Source organism: Ananas comosus, linkage group 7 (assembly GCF_001540865.1).
Source record: "Ananas comosus cultivar F153 linkage group 7, ASM154086v1, whole genome shotgun sequence".
NCBI classification, from domain to species: Eukaryota; Viridiplantae; Streptophyta; class Magnoliopsida; order Poales; family Bromeliaceae; genus Ananas; species Ananas comosus.
In genome coordinates, this window is record NC_033627.1 from 11,985,788 (window position 1) to 12,001,297 (window position 15,510).

At 35.0% G+C, this 15,510-nt stretch overlaps 1 protein-coding gene across 6 annotated transcripts in view; it reads right to left on the reverse strand.

The window, feature by feature from the left end:
- The window catches only part of LOC109713173 (nudix hydrolase 23, chloroplastic-like), a 15,386-nt gene continuing 1,527 nt past the window's right edge, over nt 1,652-15,510 (reverse strand). The window contains exons 2-9 of one of the 6 annotated variants that reach the window (XR_002217053.1): nt 14,690-14,821; nt 13,493-13,569; nt 11,748-11,883; nt 11,095-11,235; nt 10,922-10,980; nt 10,289-10,480; nt 9,780-9,926; nt 8,628-9,679 (exon numbers count right to left, since the gene is read on the reverse strand). Coding sequence is in view for 1 of the 6 variants with exons in the window: in XM_020237163.1 (XP_020092752.1) it covers nt 10,420-10,480; nt 10,922-10,980; nt 11,095-11,235; nt 11,748-11,883; nt 13,493-13,569; nt 14,690-14,821 (606 nt within the window). In the remaining 5 variants the exon portion in view is untranslated. Of the gene's footprint in view, nt 1,715-2,079; nt 2,155-8,627; nt 9,680-9,779; nt 9,927-9,986; nt 10,481-10,921; nt 10,981-11,094; nt 11,236-11,747; nt 11,884-13,492; nt 13,570-14,689; nt 14,822-15,510 lie in introns of those variants that run through there. The other 5 variants (XR_002217054.1, XR_002217055.1, XR_002217052.1 and 2 more) reach the window with 5 other exon arrangements.

The window sequence follows — 15,510 nt, forward strand, 5'->3', positions numbered from 1 at the left end:
TTATTGTTATTTGAAATGATTAGTTGAAAATTACTGAACATGAAAATATTAGTAAAAAAATAGAGTCAATTTTAGAAAGAGAAAAATTATTAGTATAGGTAATACCATCACATATAATATCTTCCAATCTCTCCAATCTTCCACTATCTATTATTTCATCATAATACTTATCCTATCTATTATTTCATCATAATACTTATCTTTTCTTACGCCAAATACCAGAGCATATCTATGAGCATATATTGATAGATACCCTCGCATCATTGCATCCGCTGTCCAATCTTCTCAAAATCTACTTATCTTTATCTCAATCTGGCATATACTTATTTTTTTTCTAAAACTAGTTATAGTAGGCATGCGATACGCGTCACATTTAATTAAATTAAATTTATATTTATATTTTAAATTTAAATAATTATTGGTGATATAAATTTATTTATCAATTTTTTTTTCTAACTTTAAATTTTTTTTAATGTGTATCCAAATTTTTAAAAATTTGAAGTAATCTAAATTTAAAATAATAAATTACATATTAAATATATGAACAAAACTCAAATTTTAAAATTAATTTGAATTAGTTAAATATAAATAATTATTAGAAATACGATTTATTTAAATATTTTACTTATCTTTTTCAAAGTTTGATAATATTTTAAAGTAATTAATTATTTTCAATTTGAAATACTGTTTACCCACCGAAATATTAAAATTTAATTAATTTCAAATGTTGAATTAAATATTAATTTACATTTGAAATTTATGAAAATCAAATTAAAATTTAAAGCTGATGATAAGTTTATTTAAATCATTTCTATTTTCAAACATAATTTCTTTTAGTAGTTAAATTGAGAAACAGTGATACTAAATATTTTCAATATTTTTGCCTAGTGATTTGATGAGTATGGAATTTTTTTTATAGGCGCTGTGAAAAATATTCTACATCAATATTCTTTGATTAACAGACAATTTGAATAAGTATGAATTTTTTTTTTTTTTGCTCTTGTAAATAGAATGCAGTTCTGTCAACAACTATTTTTAATAATTATCTCAAATTAATATAAATTTGTGAATCGATTTATCTCTAAATGAAAATTTTAAATTGTAAATTCATATTTTATATTTTTATGAAAAATATTTCATATTTAAATATGGCCAATTTGCATAAAAAAACTACAAATTTTGAGCTTTTGCAAAATTGGGCCCAACCTTTTTCAATTTTGAAGATCCGAGCCCGAATTTTAGCCATCGGATGAAAATACCTCTTTTCCTTTCTTTCTCTTCTTCTTTTTCTCTTTTTTTTCGTTCGTTATTTTTTTTTGCTCGGCGCACCCTCTCTCCTGCACCCCCGCGCCGACGCTCATATTCGCCTATCTCTAACTACCAGCCCGCCTCCCACATTCTGCCTCTCTCGTCCGACCCCACCGCGCCCGGATCTCCCCTTGACCCGCCACTCGTGCCGCTGCCACCACCGTGCCGTTGCCAGCTGCAGCATTCACCTTCTCCGTTCCGCCGCGCCGCGCTCCACTGCCGCTTTGCCCCCGTCCGCGCTCCCGCCGCAGTCGCTGCGGTCCGCCGCCAGGGCCGCATCCCACACGATGCCGGCGCCACCACCCGCGCTGCTGCTGGCCACTCGCGCCTTTGCCGCTGCCTGCATCCCACTTTCTCCATCCGCCGCGCCATGCTCCGCTGCCGGCCAGGGCCCGCATCCTACCTTCTTCGTAAGGCAAGGAGGGGAAGAAAGAAAGAGGAAGAAGAGGAAGAAAAAAAAGTGTAAATTGGAGAAGAAAAAACATAGTGTAAATTTCACCTTAGTGATGCAAAATTGGGCAAAATTGTCCAAAATTGGGCCAATTTTGGTGAGAGTTGCACAATTTTGCACCATTTTACCCAATTTTATACCATTTCATCCAAAATTGCACATATTTCACCTTCTCTTCCTCTTCTTTCTTCCTTTTTTACACCATTACATCAAGCCATTTTTTATACCTAAAAATACATTTTTTGGACACTCATCTCCCTCGCCGGAGAGTAGTCCTTGAGGGAGACGACGGCGTCCTTGTCTCAACGCCAATCTGTAGCAAAAAGAACGTCGCCGCGAGAAATCGAAAGATCATCCCGAGCATGAGGCCGATGGTGACGATGGTCTTGAGGTGCCTGCGGAGGCCGGAGGTGAGAAATCGCCACCGGAGAGAGGAGGAGGAGGGCTTGGAGGAGGGCTTGGAGGAGGGGAGGGGAGGGAAAGAGGAGGCGATGATGAGGCGAGCATGGGCGAAAGGGGAAGGGCGAGGCGCTCGAAGGCGAGGAACGAAGGAAGGAGGAGGCGAGCCATCGCGGAGGAGGCGAGGGAAGGAGGGAGGGGCGGGAGGGCGGCAAGAGGAGGCGGCGGCGGCTCGCCGCCGTGAGGGTGGAGGGCAGGATGGAGGCGGCGGAGGGAGGGCGGAGAAAAATAACGAAGGAAAAAGAAAGCGAGAGAGAAAAAGAAAAGAGAAAGAAAAGGAAAAAAGATATTTTCGTCCAATCGCGAAAAATTCGGCCCTAATCTACAAAATTGAAAAAGGTTGTCCAGTTTTGCAAAAGCTCAAAACTTATGAATTTTTATGCAAATTGGCCTTAAATATTAGCAGATAAAATTGAGATAATCTTTATATATTCACCTTTTAAAAAAAATATGATTAAATATTATATATGCGGATTAGATTATTTTTAAAAAATAAACTTATTTAAAATAATATGATTAAATATTACGTAATTGGATATTATGTAGCTATTATGTAGATGTGTAGATATTACGTTGACAAAAAAAATATTTAAGAAAGAGATAGATTGTGAATATTATTTGTGATAAAATATGATATTATATAGGCAGCAATTATTAGGAATTATAGTACCATATAAAAATGAAATTTAATGCTTACTATCTGAAGCAATTTAGGTAAAAAAAAATAATTATACTTCGCCGATTAGATCAATGACTAAGAATTAATATATTTTATAATAATTTAAAATAAAATATAAAATTATACGACTGTGATTAGAAATAGACTTGATCTACACTATTAAAAATATTTGGAAACTAAATTTCATAATTTTTGACGTCATTTACCTATAATAAAAATTATGAATTTAATTTCCAAACAACTTGGTAGCACGGAGGCTTTCCACGAGGCTTTCGTGCTACCAATAGTAATACAAGCCTAGCCAATATATATATATATATATATTATAATATATATATTATATATATATATATATAATATATATAAAGAGAGAGAGAGAGAGAGAGAGAGAGAGAGAGAGCGCGAGTGCTAGGTTTATATATAATATATATATTATTGGAGCTAGGCTGGTATACTATCGATAGCATGGAGACCTCCGTGCTACCAAGTTGTTTTCAATGTTGCGGCTTCCAAATCGACGATCGGCTCCATTAGACTTAATCTACACTGATTAAATATTGGAAACTAAATTCATAATTTTTCGTCATTATTGACTAGTGATCAAAAGTCTCAAAATTGCGAATTTTAATGATAATGTTATGGCGTTGTGATTTAACGATTAAAACAATCAAATCTCAGTAAAATTTTTATAGAAAAATTCTTTTTAACTATTTTAAGCCCCCTTCGATCACTAGCCAAATGATATCGAAAAATCGCAAATTTATTTTCTAGGTACTTTAAATACTCTAGATCAACTCTAACGGAGGCCGATCGCGATTCGAAAATCCGAACATCGAAAACGACTTGAAGTACGGAGGCCTCCGTGCTTCCATAACATACCAGCACAACACTCTCTCTCTCTCAATCTCTCATCTCTCTCTCCGTCTCTATATAGATATATATATATATATATATATATATATTATATATAAGAGAGAGAAGAGAGAGGAGAGAAGCAGGGTTGCTGTGCTCTCAGGAGCACGGAGGCCTCCGTGCTCTGAGCCGTTTCGATGATGAAATTTTCGAATCGACTATCGCCTCCATTAGACTTGAATCTAGGGTATTTGAAGTTTCTAGAAAATAATTTTTGCGATCTTTTGATATCATTTACCTAGTGATCGAAAGAATTCAAAATTAATAATTTTTAATGGTTGATATCTGCCGTTTTCAAGTTTAACAATGTAAAGCATTCAAATCAGATAAATTTTGATACAAAATTCTTATACTATCTACAACAAGATCAATATTTCTGATCTAAAATTTTAAGTGCTATATCACCATTTTTTATAGAATTTTTTTATTTTCAGGCCGTTAAAATTATTGATTTTGAATTCTCTCGATTGCTAGGTAATGATATCGAAAATTGCAAAAATATTTTTCTAGAAACTTCAAATACGCTAGATCAAGTCTAACGGAGCCGATCGTCGATTCGGAAATTCCATCATCGAAAACGGCTCAGGAGCACTTAGCCTCCTGCTCCTGAGAGCACAGCAGTCCTGATATATATATATATATATATAAGAAGAGAGAGAAGAGAGAGAGAGAGAGAGTAGGAGCAATACTTGTAAAAGTATCACCCAAGTGAACTTTTGTGTTTTTAGCCCTTGATGAAGAATGTGAGGTTGAGATGATGGTGGTAGGTAGTGTAGTGGAATAGTGTATGATCCAAGGACTATAGTAATCAAACAAATAGATCCAATGGCTAAAAACACACAAGTATCACTGGTGATACTTGTAAAAGTATTCTAGCCGCTACTCTCTCTCTCTCTCTCTCTCTCTATATATATATATATATATTATATAGAGTCCGACTACTATGCTATTAATAGCACGAAGCACTTAGTGCTACCAAGTTTTCGCGGTTAGATCAACCCTTTTGATCATTTTCACACCGTTAAATATCATATTATTCAATCAACCACCCACTTAACCCTGGGGGTCACATTATCCTAACCATACTTTCTTAACCAATGGCCAAAAACTTAGTAGCACCAATGACTTGGTGCAATTAATAGTATATTAGCCTATATATATATAATTATATATATATAGAGAGAGAAGAGAGAGAGAGAGAGAGAGAGAAGCGCGAGTGCTAGGTTTATATATATATATATATATATTGAAGCTAGCTGGTATACTAATCGATAGCATGGAGGCCTCCGTGCTACCAAGTTGTTTTCAATGTGCGGTTCCAAATCGACGATCGGCTCCATTAACTTAATTCACATATAAAGTATTGGAAACTAAATTTCATAATTTTTCGTCATTATTGACTAGTGATCAAAAGTCTCAAAATTGGCAATTTTAATGATAGATGTTATGCGTTTGTGAATTTAACGATGTAAAACAATCCAAATCAGATAAAATTTTAATAGAAAATTCTTTCACTATTTAAGCCCCTTCGATCACTAGGCAAATGATATCGAAAAATCGGCAAAATTTATTTTCTAGTACTTTAAATACTCTAGATCAACTCTAACGGAGCCGATCGTCAATTCGAAATCCGAACATACGAAAACGACTTGAGCACGGAGCCTCCGTGCTTCATAAGCATACCAGCACAACACTCCTCTCTCTCTCTCTCTCTCTCTCTCTCTCTCTCTATATATATTATATATATATATATATAGAGAGAGAGAGAGAGAGAGAGAGAGAGAGCAGGTTGCTGTCTCTCAGGAGCACGGAGGCCTCCGTGCTCCTGAGCCGTTTTCGATGATTGAAAATTTCGAATCGACATCGGCTCCATTAGACTTGATCTAGGGTATTTGAAGTTCTAGAAAATAATTTTGGCGATCTTTGATATCACTTACCTAGTGATCGAAAGAATTCAAATTAATAATTTTAATGGTTGATATCTGCCGTTTTCAAGTTTTAACAATGTAGAAGCATTCAAATCAATGAAATTTTGATACAAAATTCTTTATACTATCTACACAAATCAATATTTCTGATCTAAAATTTTAGTGCTATATCACCATTTTTATAGAATTTTTTATTTCAGCCGTTAAAAATTATTGATTTTGAATTCTCTGCGATTGCTAGTAAATGAATGATATCGAAAAATTGCAAAAATTATTTTCTAGAAACTTCAAATACGCTAGATCAAGTCTAACGGAGCCGATCGTCGATTCGGAAATTCCATCATCGAAAACGGCTCAGGAGCACATTAAGGCCTCCGTGCTCCTGAGAGCACAGCAGTCCTGATATATATATATATATATATATATATATATATATATATATAATATATATATATAGAGAGAGAAAGAAGAGAGAAGAGAGAGAGAGTAAGCTAGAATACTTGTAAAAGTATCACCGAAGTGATACTTTTGTGTTTTAGCCGCTTGGATGGAGAGATGTAGGTTGAGATGATGGTGGTAGGTAGTGGAGGTGGAAATAGTGTATGATCCAAGGACTATTATAATCAAAAAGTAGATCCAATGCTAAAAACACACAATATCACTTGGGTGATACTTGTAAAAAATATTCTAGCCATACTCTCTCTCTTCTCTCTCTCTCTCTCTATATATATATATATTATATATATTATATATATATATATATATAGAGTCTGACTACTATGCTATAATAGCACGAAGCACTTAGTGCTACCAAGTTTTCCGCCGTTAGATCAACCCTTTTGATCATTTTCACCCGTTAAATCATATTATTCAATCAACCACCCACTTAACCCTAGGGGGCTCACATTATCCTAACCATACTTCCTTAATCCAATGGCCAAAAACTTAGTAGCACCAATGACTTGGTGCAATTAATAGTATATTAGCCTATATATATATATATATTATATATATATATATATATATATATATAAAGAGAAGAGAGAGAGAGAGAGAGAAGAGAGAGAAAGAGAGAGAGTGGGCTGGTATCTTCTGGAAGCATGAGCCCAACCGTGCCTTCCAAGTTGCTTTCGAGTTCAACTTTCGAATCGACGATCAGCTCCGTTAGACTTGATCTAGATTATTTGAAGTACCTAGAAAAATAAATTTAGAGAATGGGTTGGTATGCTTCTGGAAGCACGGAGCCCACCGTGCTTCCAAGTTGCTTTCGAGTTCGACTTTCGAATGACGATCGCTCCGTTAGACTTGATCTAGAGTATTTGAAGTACCTAGAAAATAAATTTTGTGATTTTTCGATATCATTTGCCTAGTGATTGAAGGACTCAAAATCAATAATTTTAAAGGCCGTTGTGAGCCGTTTGCAAGTTTAACGTATAGAAATATCCAATCACATGAAATTTTGATAGAAAATTCTTTATAACCATATAAAACAAGATCAATAACTTTGATCTAAAATTTAATGTCATATCATTCATATTTGTAAAATTTTTATTTTCAGCCGTTGAATTTTGAGCCACTTCGATCACTAGCAAATGATATCGAAAAATCGCTAATTTATTTTCTAGATACTTCAAAATACACTAGATCAATTCTAACAGAGCCGATCGTCGATTCGAAGTCCGAACATCAAAAACAACTTGGAAGCACGGAGCGCTCCGTGCTTCCAGAAGCATACCAGAGCGCGCGCTCTCTCTCTCTCTTCTCCTCTCTCTCTCTCTCCTCTCTCATCTCTCTCTCTCTCTCTCTATAATATATATATAATATATATATAGATAGAATTAGGCTACTATACTATTTATAGTATAGTATAAAATATATATATATATATATTATATAATATATATAATATTAATATATATATAAGAATTAGGCTAGCATACGATTTATAGTACTGGAGCTCTGATATTATAGTCTTGTTTTCAATCTTAGGGTGTTCAAATTAACGATCTACACCGTTAAATATGATCTAGGGTATATGAAGTTCTTAGGAATAAAATTTTAGTTTTTTTCAATATCGTTTACTTAGTAAATAAATTATGTCAAAATAGACGGCGGAAATTAAATAATCTTTAAAATTTGAGCATAGGACTTTTAAATTCAAGATTAAGAATGTTAACCTTAATCTAAATAGTTTAAAAGTATTTTCTATCAAAATTTGAAGAAATTTAGATTCTTCTGCACCGTTAAACTCCAAACTCACCATAGTAGCCGTTGAAAATTGACAATTTTGAAATGGTTTGAGCATAAAGTAAACTATGTCGAAAAAATATAAAATTTTATTTCTAAAAACTTTAAATATCCTAGATCAGTTTTAACGGTGTGGACCGTTGATTTGAACACCCTAAGATCGAAAACGAAACTATAGTACTGGAGCCCCGGTACTATAGATAGTATAGGAGACTAGCTATATATATATATATATTGGAACTAGGCTGGTATGTTATCGGTAGTACGGAGACCTCAGTGCTACCAAATTGTTTTCGATGATGCGGCTTCCAAATCGACAATCGACTCAGTTAGACTTCATCTACACTATTGAAAATATTTGAAAACTAAATTTCATAATTTTTCGATATTATTTACACCTTACGAAATAAGTAAGAAAAATGCTCGGTCTCATCTTACTACATCTGCTAAGATGACGAGCTATCAACAAATATCTTTGAATGAAAAAAGGGAGCCTTCATCTAATACATATTCTTAATTTTAATTTAGAAGGTAAGTAGCTTAGGATAAGTAGGTAAATAGATAACGTGGTTAGTACGTAAGTGAGAAACACGTTGGGTCTCACCTAGCACATTTGCAAATATAATAGTGAGCTATGAACAACTTTAAGCGAGTGAAAAGAGCCTAACTCTATTACCTCTTCTAAAGTAAACAAAAACCGCTACATGAACACACCCCAATATACTGGGGTGTATTTGTTACGATCCAAGAGTTTTACATAACCCTTTCAGACTTTAGTGGAAAAAAAAATACAAGGTATATAGGTAATATGGGCCACATGCAGCCTAACGTTTTAAGTTTTATGCCTATATGATAGGTATACAGGTAGCATTGCTCTTAAGAAAATTAGCAGATAAGTAAAAGGTAGATAAATAGGCACATAAAGAAGCAGGTAGGTAAGTAGATAAGCAAGAAAATGTTGAGTCTCATCTCTTACATCTACTAACATAGTGAGGTATTAGACAAGGTATTGACAGATATCTTTAAATGAATATAAAAAAGTTTTCATCTATTACATCTTCTGGAATAAGTTGGTAAGCAGGTAAGTAGGTTTGAAAAGTAGGCATGCAATATGTTGGTTAGTAACTAAGGTAAGAAAGGAGGTAGGTAACTAAGAAAAATGTTCGGTCTAATTTAGCGCATGTCCTAACATGATGAGCTATGAACATTTCTAAATAAATAAAAGGGTAAACTTCAATTTGCTCATTGTGGTTTACTTCATTTTTACTTTGTTACCTTATAATTCAAAAAGTTGCACTTAGCTGCCCTTTGATTTTATTTCTATTTGTACATAAAAAAATCTACTATCAAATAGGATAGCACAACAAATTTTTTTAAAAAATGACAAGATAATTAAGTGTAACTTTTTGAACCGCACGGTGGTAAAATAAAAATGAGCTCAATTATAGTGCAGTCAAATACAACTTTTTGAATCATAAGATGACAAAGTGAAAATGAGTTAAGCTAAAGTTTACCCTAAATAAAAAGAGCCTCCATTCATAAAATCTTTTGAGCTAAGTAGTTTAGTAGGTAGGTTAAGTAGACCTTAACATAAAAGGTAACCAAAGTACTAACAATACCTAGAGAGCTAGGTGCTGCTTCGACACTCTGCTAGAAATTCCAAACCCTTGCACTTGCACTATGGCTCTAAATAGTCTGTAACAATTTGATAAACACTTACTAAACTTGTCTCACTACTACAGACTGCTAAATTTCAAGGCAAAATAAATTGGTGTTGCTGCAGTTCAAGATTTACCAAAAATTAGGCACTAATCTCCAGTCACATGTTTTCAGATAGCGGAAAGCAGTGCTTGTGTAATAAGATTTAATGGCCATTTCTAGCAGACGCACGTGCAGTATGGCAGTTGAAGCTACATTTTGCGTCTATCCCCTAGTGTATAACCTAATTCAAGCATCAAACATCTTCCAGATTATAAAGATGAGAAAAGACAAAACAAAACCATATGAATAATGCAGCAATATCCTTCATAACTAACAAACATTAGTTGAATATACATCCACAATTCAACAACAGGAGTATTAAAGCTCGACAAATATCTGGTGAAAGAGAAAGCACAATTGCAAGAAAAAGAATCAAACATTTGCATATCTGGTAAAAGCGAAAGCACCATCAGTGATTGCATGAAAAAGAATCAGTTATTCGCTTAAGGTAGGCAATAGGACGAGCAAATAATCATTGATGGACAACAATGCACATTTATGCAAACAATTCAAATTGCAGTCCGGATAGGAGATCGAACTCACCAGTTTGATACTCAGATCAGAAGCAATGATAATTTTCTTCTCTGATTCCATTCACCAGCCGGCCATCAATATTCGAGAAATCTCTCAGCGGCTTCAATTTTATTTCTCGGAAGGAAACTAATGCATAACAATCACGAGTGCAAATGATGGTCCACATCAAAGCTATGCAGATCGGATGGGCTGGCACCTGGCCTGTTGAACAAAGCAAAGATCGATTAGGGCTTCCGAACAAACATAAAAGGGCAAGAAAATACACATTTCTTGGGGATCATACGAATCTCTCTTCCAAATAGTCATTATATTTTCAATTTCAAAAGGAAATCAAATTACTAGCTACTTCTAACTCAGCAAGGATGTTATCCAGGTGAATCACTACTTTGACCTGGCAAGAGGTTCAACATAAGCAGGAAGATTTTTTTCTTTTGCAAAGCATACCAGATTATCAGTTGCTGCAGTTAGAAAGTTTCTATATATAAAACCTGTAATCAAAATCCCTATTTCACCAGGTGAAAATAATTTTCACAGTTTTCAGTTTTCAGGCTGGGGCCAACTTGGATAGCTCCTAACAATTAATGAATGGCAAGTGTTGAAAATTTTTTTTTTTCCCTTGTATTTTATCCCGCTTCCACTTACCTTTTGTTTATGGTGCAATAGTGAAACTTGATATTTCCAGATTTCATATCTTCCATGTACTGCAACCACAATACAAAAATTATAGCTCATATTCGCAACGTATGATGACACACACACACATACACACACGAGAGAGAGAGAGAGAGAGAGAGAGAGAGAGAGAGACTATGTACCATCTTCAAGGTAACAACAATTGATGAGAACGCCAATGAGTGAAATGGTACTTCATCCAGTGCAAAAAGTGCACACTCTAGTGACTCAGGGCCGGGTGAAAATTTGGGCGTCTTTAGTTTCGCTCGGAAAATGATGTAACTCTGTACTGCAAATCAGATTGGAAACCACATAAAGAGCTTATATAAGGTGAAGATTTAAAGTAAGGTAGCACAAATTTAACATTTTCAAAAGTAGACCTTTTGGGTATCAGCAAATGTCCCATGAAATGTTATTAATGTGTAAACATTGTTTAACATGGCAGTTAGTTACTAGTTTAGCTTTCTAAATTTCAAAGACAATACCTGACTAGACATCAAGTCTGAAAAATTAAACCACCCACTAGCTGCCATAGGCACCAGCTTTGTCATCATCAAGAGATTCTTAGGTGAAGATTTAAAGCAAGGTAAAACAAGTACAGTAATTTAAAGAGTAACCCTTCATGTACCTCCAAATATATCACTAGTTGTTGATGAGGAAACAATGTACATGGCAGTTGGTAACTAAATTAGCCACCACATGACAGAGTTGACTCATTAACAGTCATCCTGAGATATATTCCGAGTTAAATGAAGCATTACACTTTTTCTCATCTATAACTATGCATTTTCCTCACTTGGCCAATCCGTGGAATATCTAACTGAGCAAAAGGTGAAAGTATTTCAACTTCTGCACATGCTTCTTCCAAGGTTTCTCGAGTGGCCCCCTCAGCAGCAGACTCCCCAACCTCCAGATAACCAGCAGGAAGAGTCCTGCAGAGAGATAGCTGGTTATTATGTAGCCCTACTAGAGTATATTTTTCGAAGATAATGAATAGAAGAGTTTTTTCTTTTCTTTTCTTTTTTTTTGGGTTTACATCTAACGTGACGCAGTACATCAAGTCATTGTTTTGCTTATTTGTTGACTCGTCATTTAGACTTTTATTAGTGTACTTACTTATGGGTTGTTTGCTTCAATACAAGCATAGTTTGTTAGAGGAGGTAGATTGGCCCAAACCCTAATCTAACCCAAACATACCTAAATCTGAACCTAAAAATCCAATAAAACCAGCCCATAATAAACCCCAATAGACTCAAACCCTAATCTAATGTAAATAGGCTTAAACCTGAAACTAAAAATCCAACAAAACCAGCCCATAAAAACCAAACTTGAACCTAAAACCCAACAAAATTCGGCCCAAAACTAAACCAAACCTGAACGGAATCTTTTTTTTTTTATTTTCTGCCAATAGGTGTGGCCAAACAAGATCGGTGGAGCCCACAACCTTCTCCAACATCTTATTCTTATGTAGGAGGCATCTTTAACAATTCAGAAGCCACCATATGGCGAAGGAAAGAGAAGAAGGAAGCCCAAAAGCCACCAGCCCCTCTTTTGTTGTGGGTGGCTCCTAAGGAGCCACAAGCAATGTTTTTTCCCCCAAGGCAGAAACAAAAAAAGAGAGAGAAAAAGAAAACAAAAAGAAATACATACTCTTGGGGTCTTTTGGGGGACATTTTGGGGAACTATCTGACACTACATACCCTCCTCTTTCTCTCTTTCCCCTATAGATTAGACAACAATTCTCCCTCATGCCGGACCAATCTCTTCTTCCCCTCCATTTCTTCGGGATCCTCCCTGTCTTATTCCTTCTCCTGCTGGAGATCGCCGAGCAGCGATGCCGTATGCCTTTCTACATACCCCACAATTCGTAAATTGCTTCACCATCCTTCCTTCATCCGCCAAGGTATAGGAATTAACCCATTACCATCTCTAGCCTTCCAGTTTATTAGCCTATCCAAAACTCATCTGCCCTTTTCTAATATCTAAGCTCGGAAAAAATCAATCCCTTCAGTGTGGAACTATTATATCTACTTGACTGTGGTTCACTAAATTTCAGTGTTGAATTACGCTACAAGTTGTTTTGGTTGAAGTTATGAGTTCTTAGCTCCTTTACTGCTGGAATTATATTCTATCTCCTGGATTGTGCATTGAAGGTATCTTCATAAGTCCTTGATCTAAACTTTCAAATTTGGAATTGTATTCAAGTCCTCAAACTGAAATTTCAGCACTTTGGATTGCATCAAAATGCCCATGCAAAATCATTCATTTACATAAATACCCATGTAAAAACTAAATATTAATATATACCCCTTGAAAGTGCAGTTTCTTCCAAAACTACTCTAAAGTTGAGGATTCACCCAATTCATGAAGGAAAGTTGATCTTGTATAAAAATGTTTGTCTTAAAACCAGATTAATAAGTTAAAAACAGAAAAACCAAATAGAGCAGTTTCTTTTTTTGAATTGCGCTACCATAACACACAAAAGAAGCAGCATCGAGAAACCAACATAAGGAAAAAAGGACATGAATGAAAGATATTTACCAAAGCCCATAAGACGGTTCAATCTTCCTTTTGCATAGTAAGACCTTGTTATCATGCTCCACGAGGCATCCAACGACCTGTCAAAATGGAATCCCAGAAAAACCAGTTAGTGATGAAAACAGAAGTGGGGAAAGAGAGTAACAAGAAAACTTTAAACTTCCTGAGCTAACTTAGTTAAAGTTTCCCAATATATATCAAAGCACAAGGATTCATAATCATTGCCTCATCTCAAATAGGGCATAATAAATGTAAACAGAAAGGCAATAGGCATGAAATAAAATTTAAAAAAAACTGTATGCTTCCAGACTCACATAACAAATAAAGAGGCATATACAGAGTAGAATCATTGTTAGAAATAATAAATAACAAAACAATTAGAGGATCTGTGATACAGTAACATAGTGTAAGCATAAAGTAGTAAAGAAGTACGTTAGAAGAATATCTTGCAATAGATTGGATAACATGAAAGAATTATTCAACTTTTTTCATCTTGACAGTTCAGAGGGTAGACACATTCACAGTTGTTTAGGGTATAGAACTTAGACATCAAAATTCTTGTACTAGAAAAGATAAGCTTAGAACAGGATCCATATCAGGGCCATCATACTATATTCAAGCATTTGTGCCTGAATTTGCACTGTACATATCTCCGCCACAACAACAGTTGAGTCATATCAGACTTAAATTTGTTAATTGCTTAAATAAGCTTGGTAAATGCGAAGATCAAGCTTAGTTTATTAAAGAGTCAATCAAGCTTTATGCCGATATCAAGCTGAACATCAATGCAAGCTGCTCAAATCATTTGTTATCCTATAATTTTCCCCATATGTTAATAAACCATACTTGTAGGAAACACCATTTGGAGAGCATGGTATCAGTATCATGTGCTTATAAAGCAACTCCGAAAACATGATTTGTCAGAATAACAAGCACTTAGAATCAACAGAATTAATGGTTGTCAAGCTCCAATCATTGGAGAACCATGTTATTTATGAAAACAGAACTAAGATTACACAGAATCACTATAGAGAGAATTAAATTATCAAGAGAGTCGAAAAAAGGCACCGCAAATATTACAAATGTCAAACATTAAAACCCAAGAAACACATAAATGATGCCAAATGTAGCATCATATAAGCAAAATATTTCATTGGCACTATCAAGATTAGATACAACGAATAGAAAGCAAAGTAGTACCATTTTGGGATTTTCATAGTGGATTTTCCCACAAACTGTACAAACAGCCCTGAGTTTTTCCTCTCCCTCTGGTACAACTTGTTTCGTTGGACTTCCACAAGCTTGGCAAAATCGAATTTTGCTCTTATGTACCTGCAACATTTAAATACTTAGCAATCAAGAATAAAGGCTAGAAGGTAACTTGAATTCTGCTAAAGTCAAGTAATATTCTTTTGCTTAATTTTCACTAACGACCTCTAGTAATTGGTATATATAATTTCAACTCTCAAAAAATGCAGAAATAACGTCCTAACAGATTGTACTTGATAGCAATCAACAAATTGATTATATGCAAGGATTTAAGTGCCGTGGCACGGGGTCGTGCCGGAAACTTGCCGGCACGGTACGGCACGGTGCGTGCCGAGCCGTACCTTTGTATGTCGGTCAAAAAAGTTCTTGTGTGCCGACACATAATACACGAAATATTTATTTTCTTTAGCAACAAAATATTCTAACTATTTATTATGTCTTTTTATCACATCTTTTGAACTTTATTGAGAAAATTACTTACTAATTTAAAGAATAGAGGGTTTTGAGCTGTGCCATCGGCACGGGGTCTATATCGTGCCGGTATCTTATTGGCACGGTACGGCACGGTGGATACGGCCCGTGTCGACGGGCACTTAAAACCTTGATTACATGGATATACTTCCTTTGGAGCAAATAAATTGATTAACACAATTAAGTCAACAAAAGCAAAATCTGCAAAGTACATATCTAGTTCCATCCAACAATACATTTTCACCAACTTTGTCATCCTTTATCAATCTAATCTTTAGGGG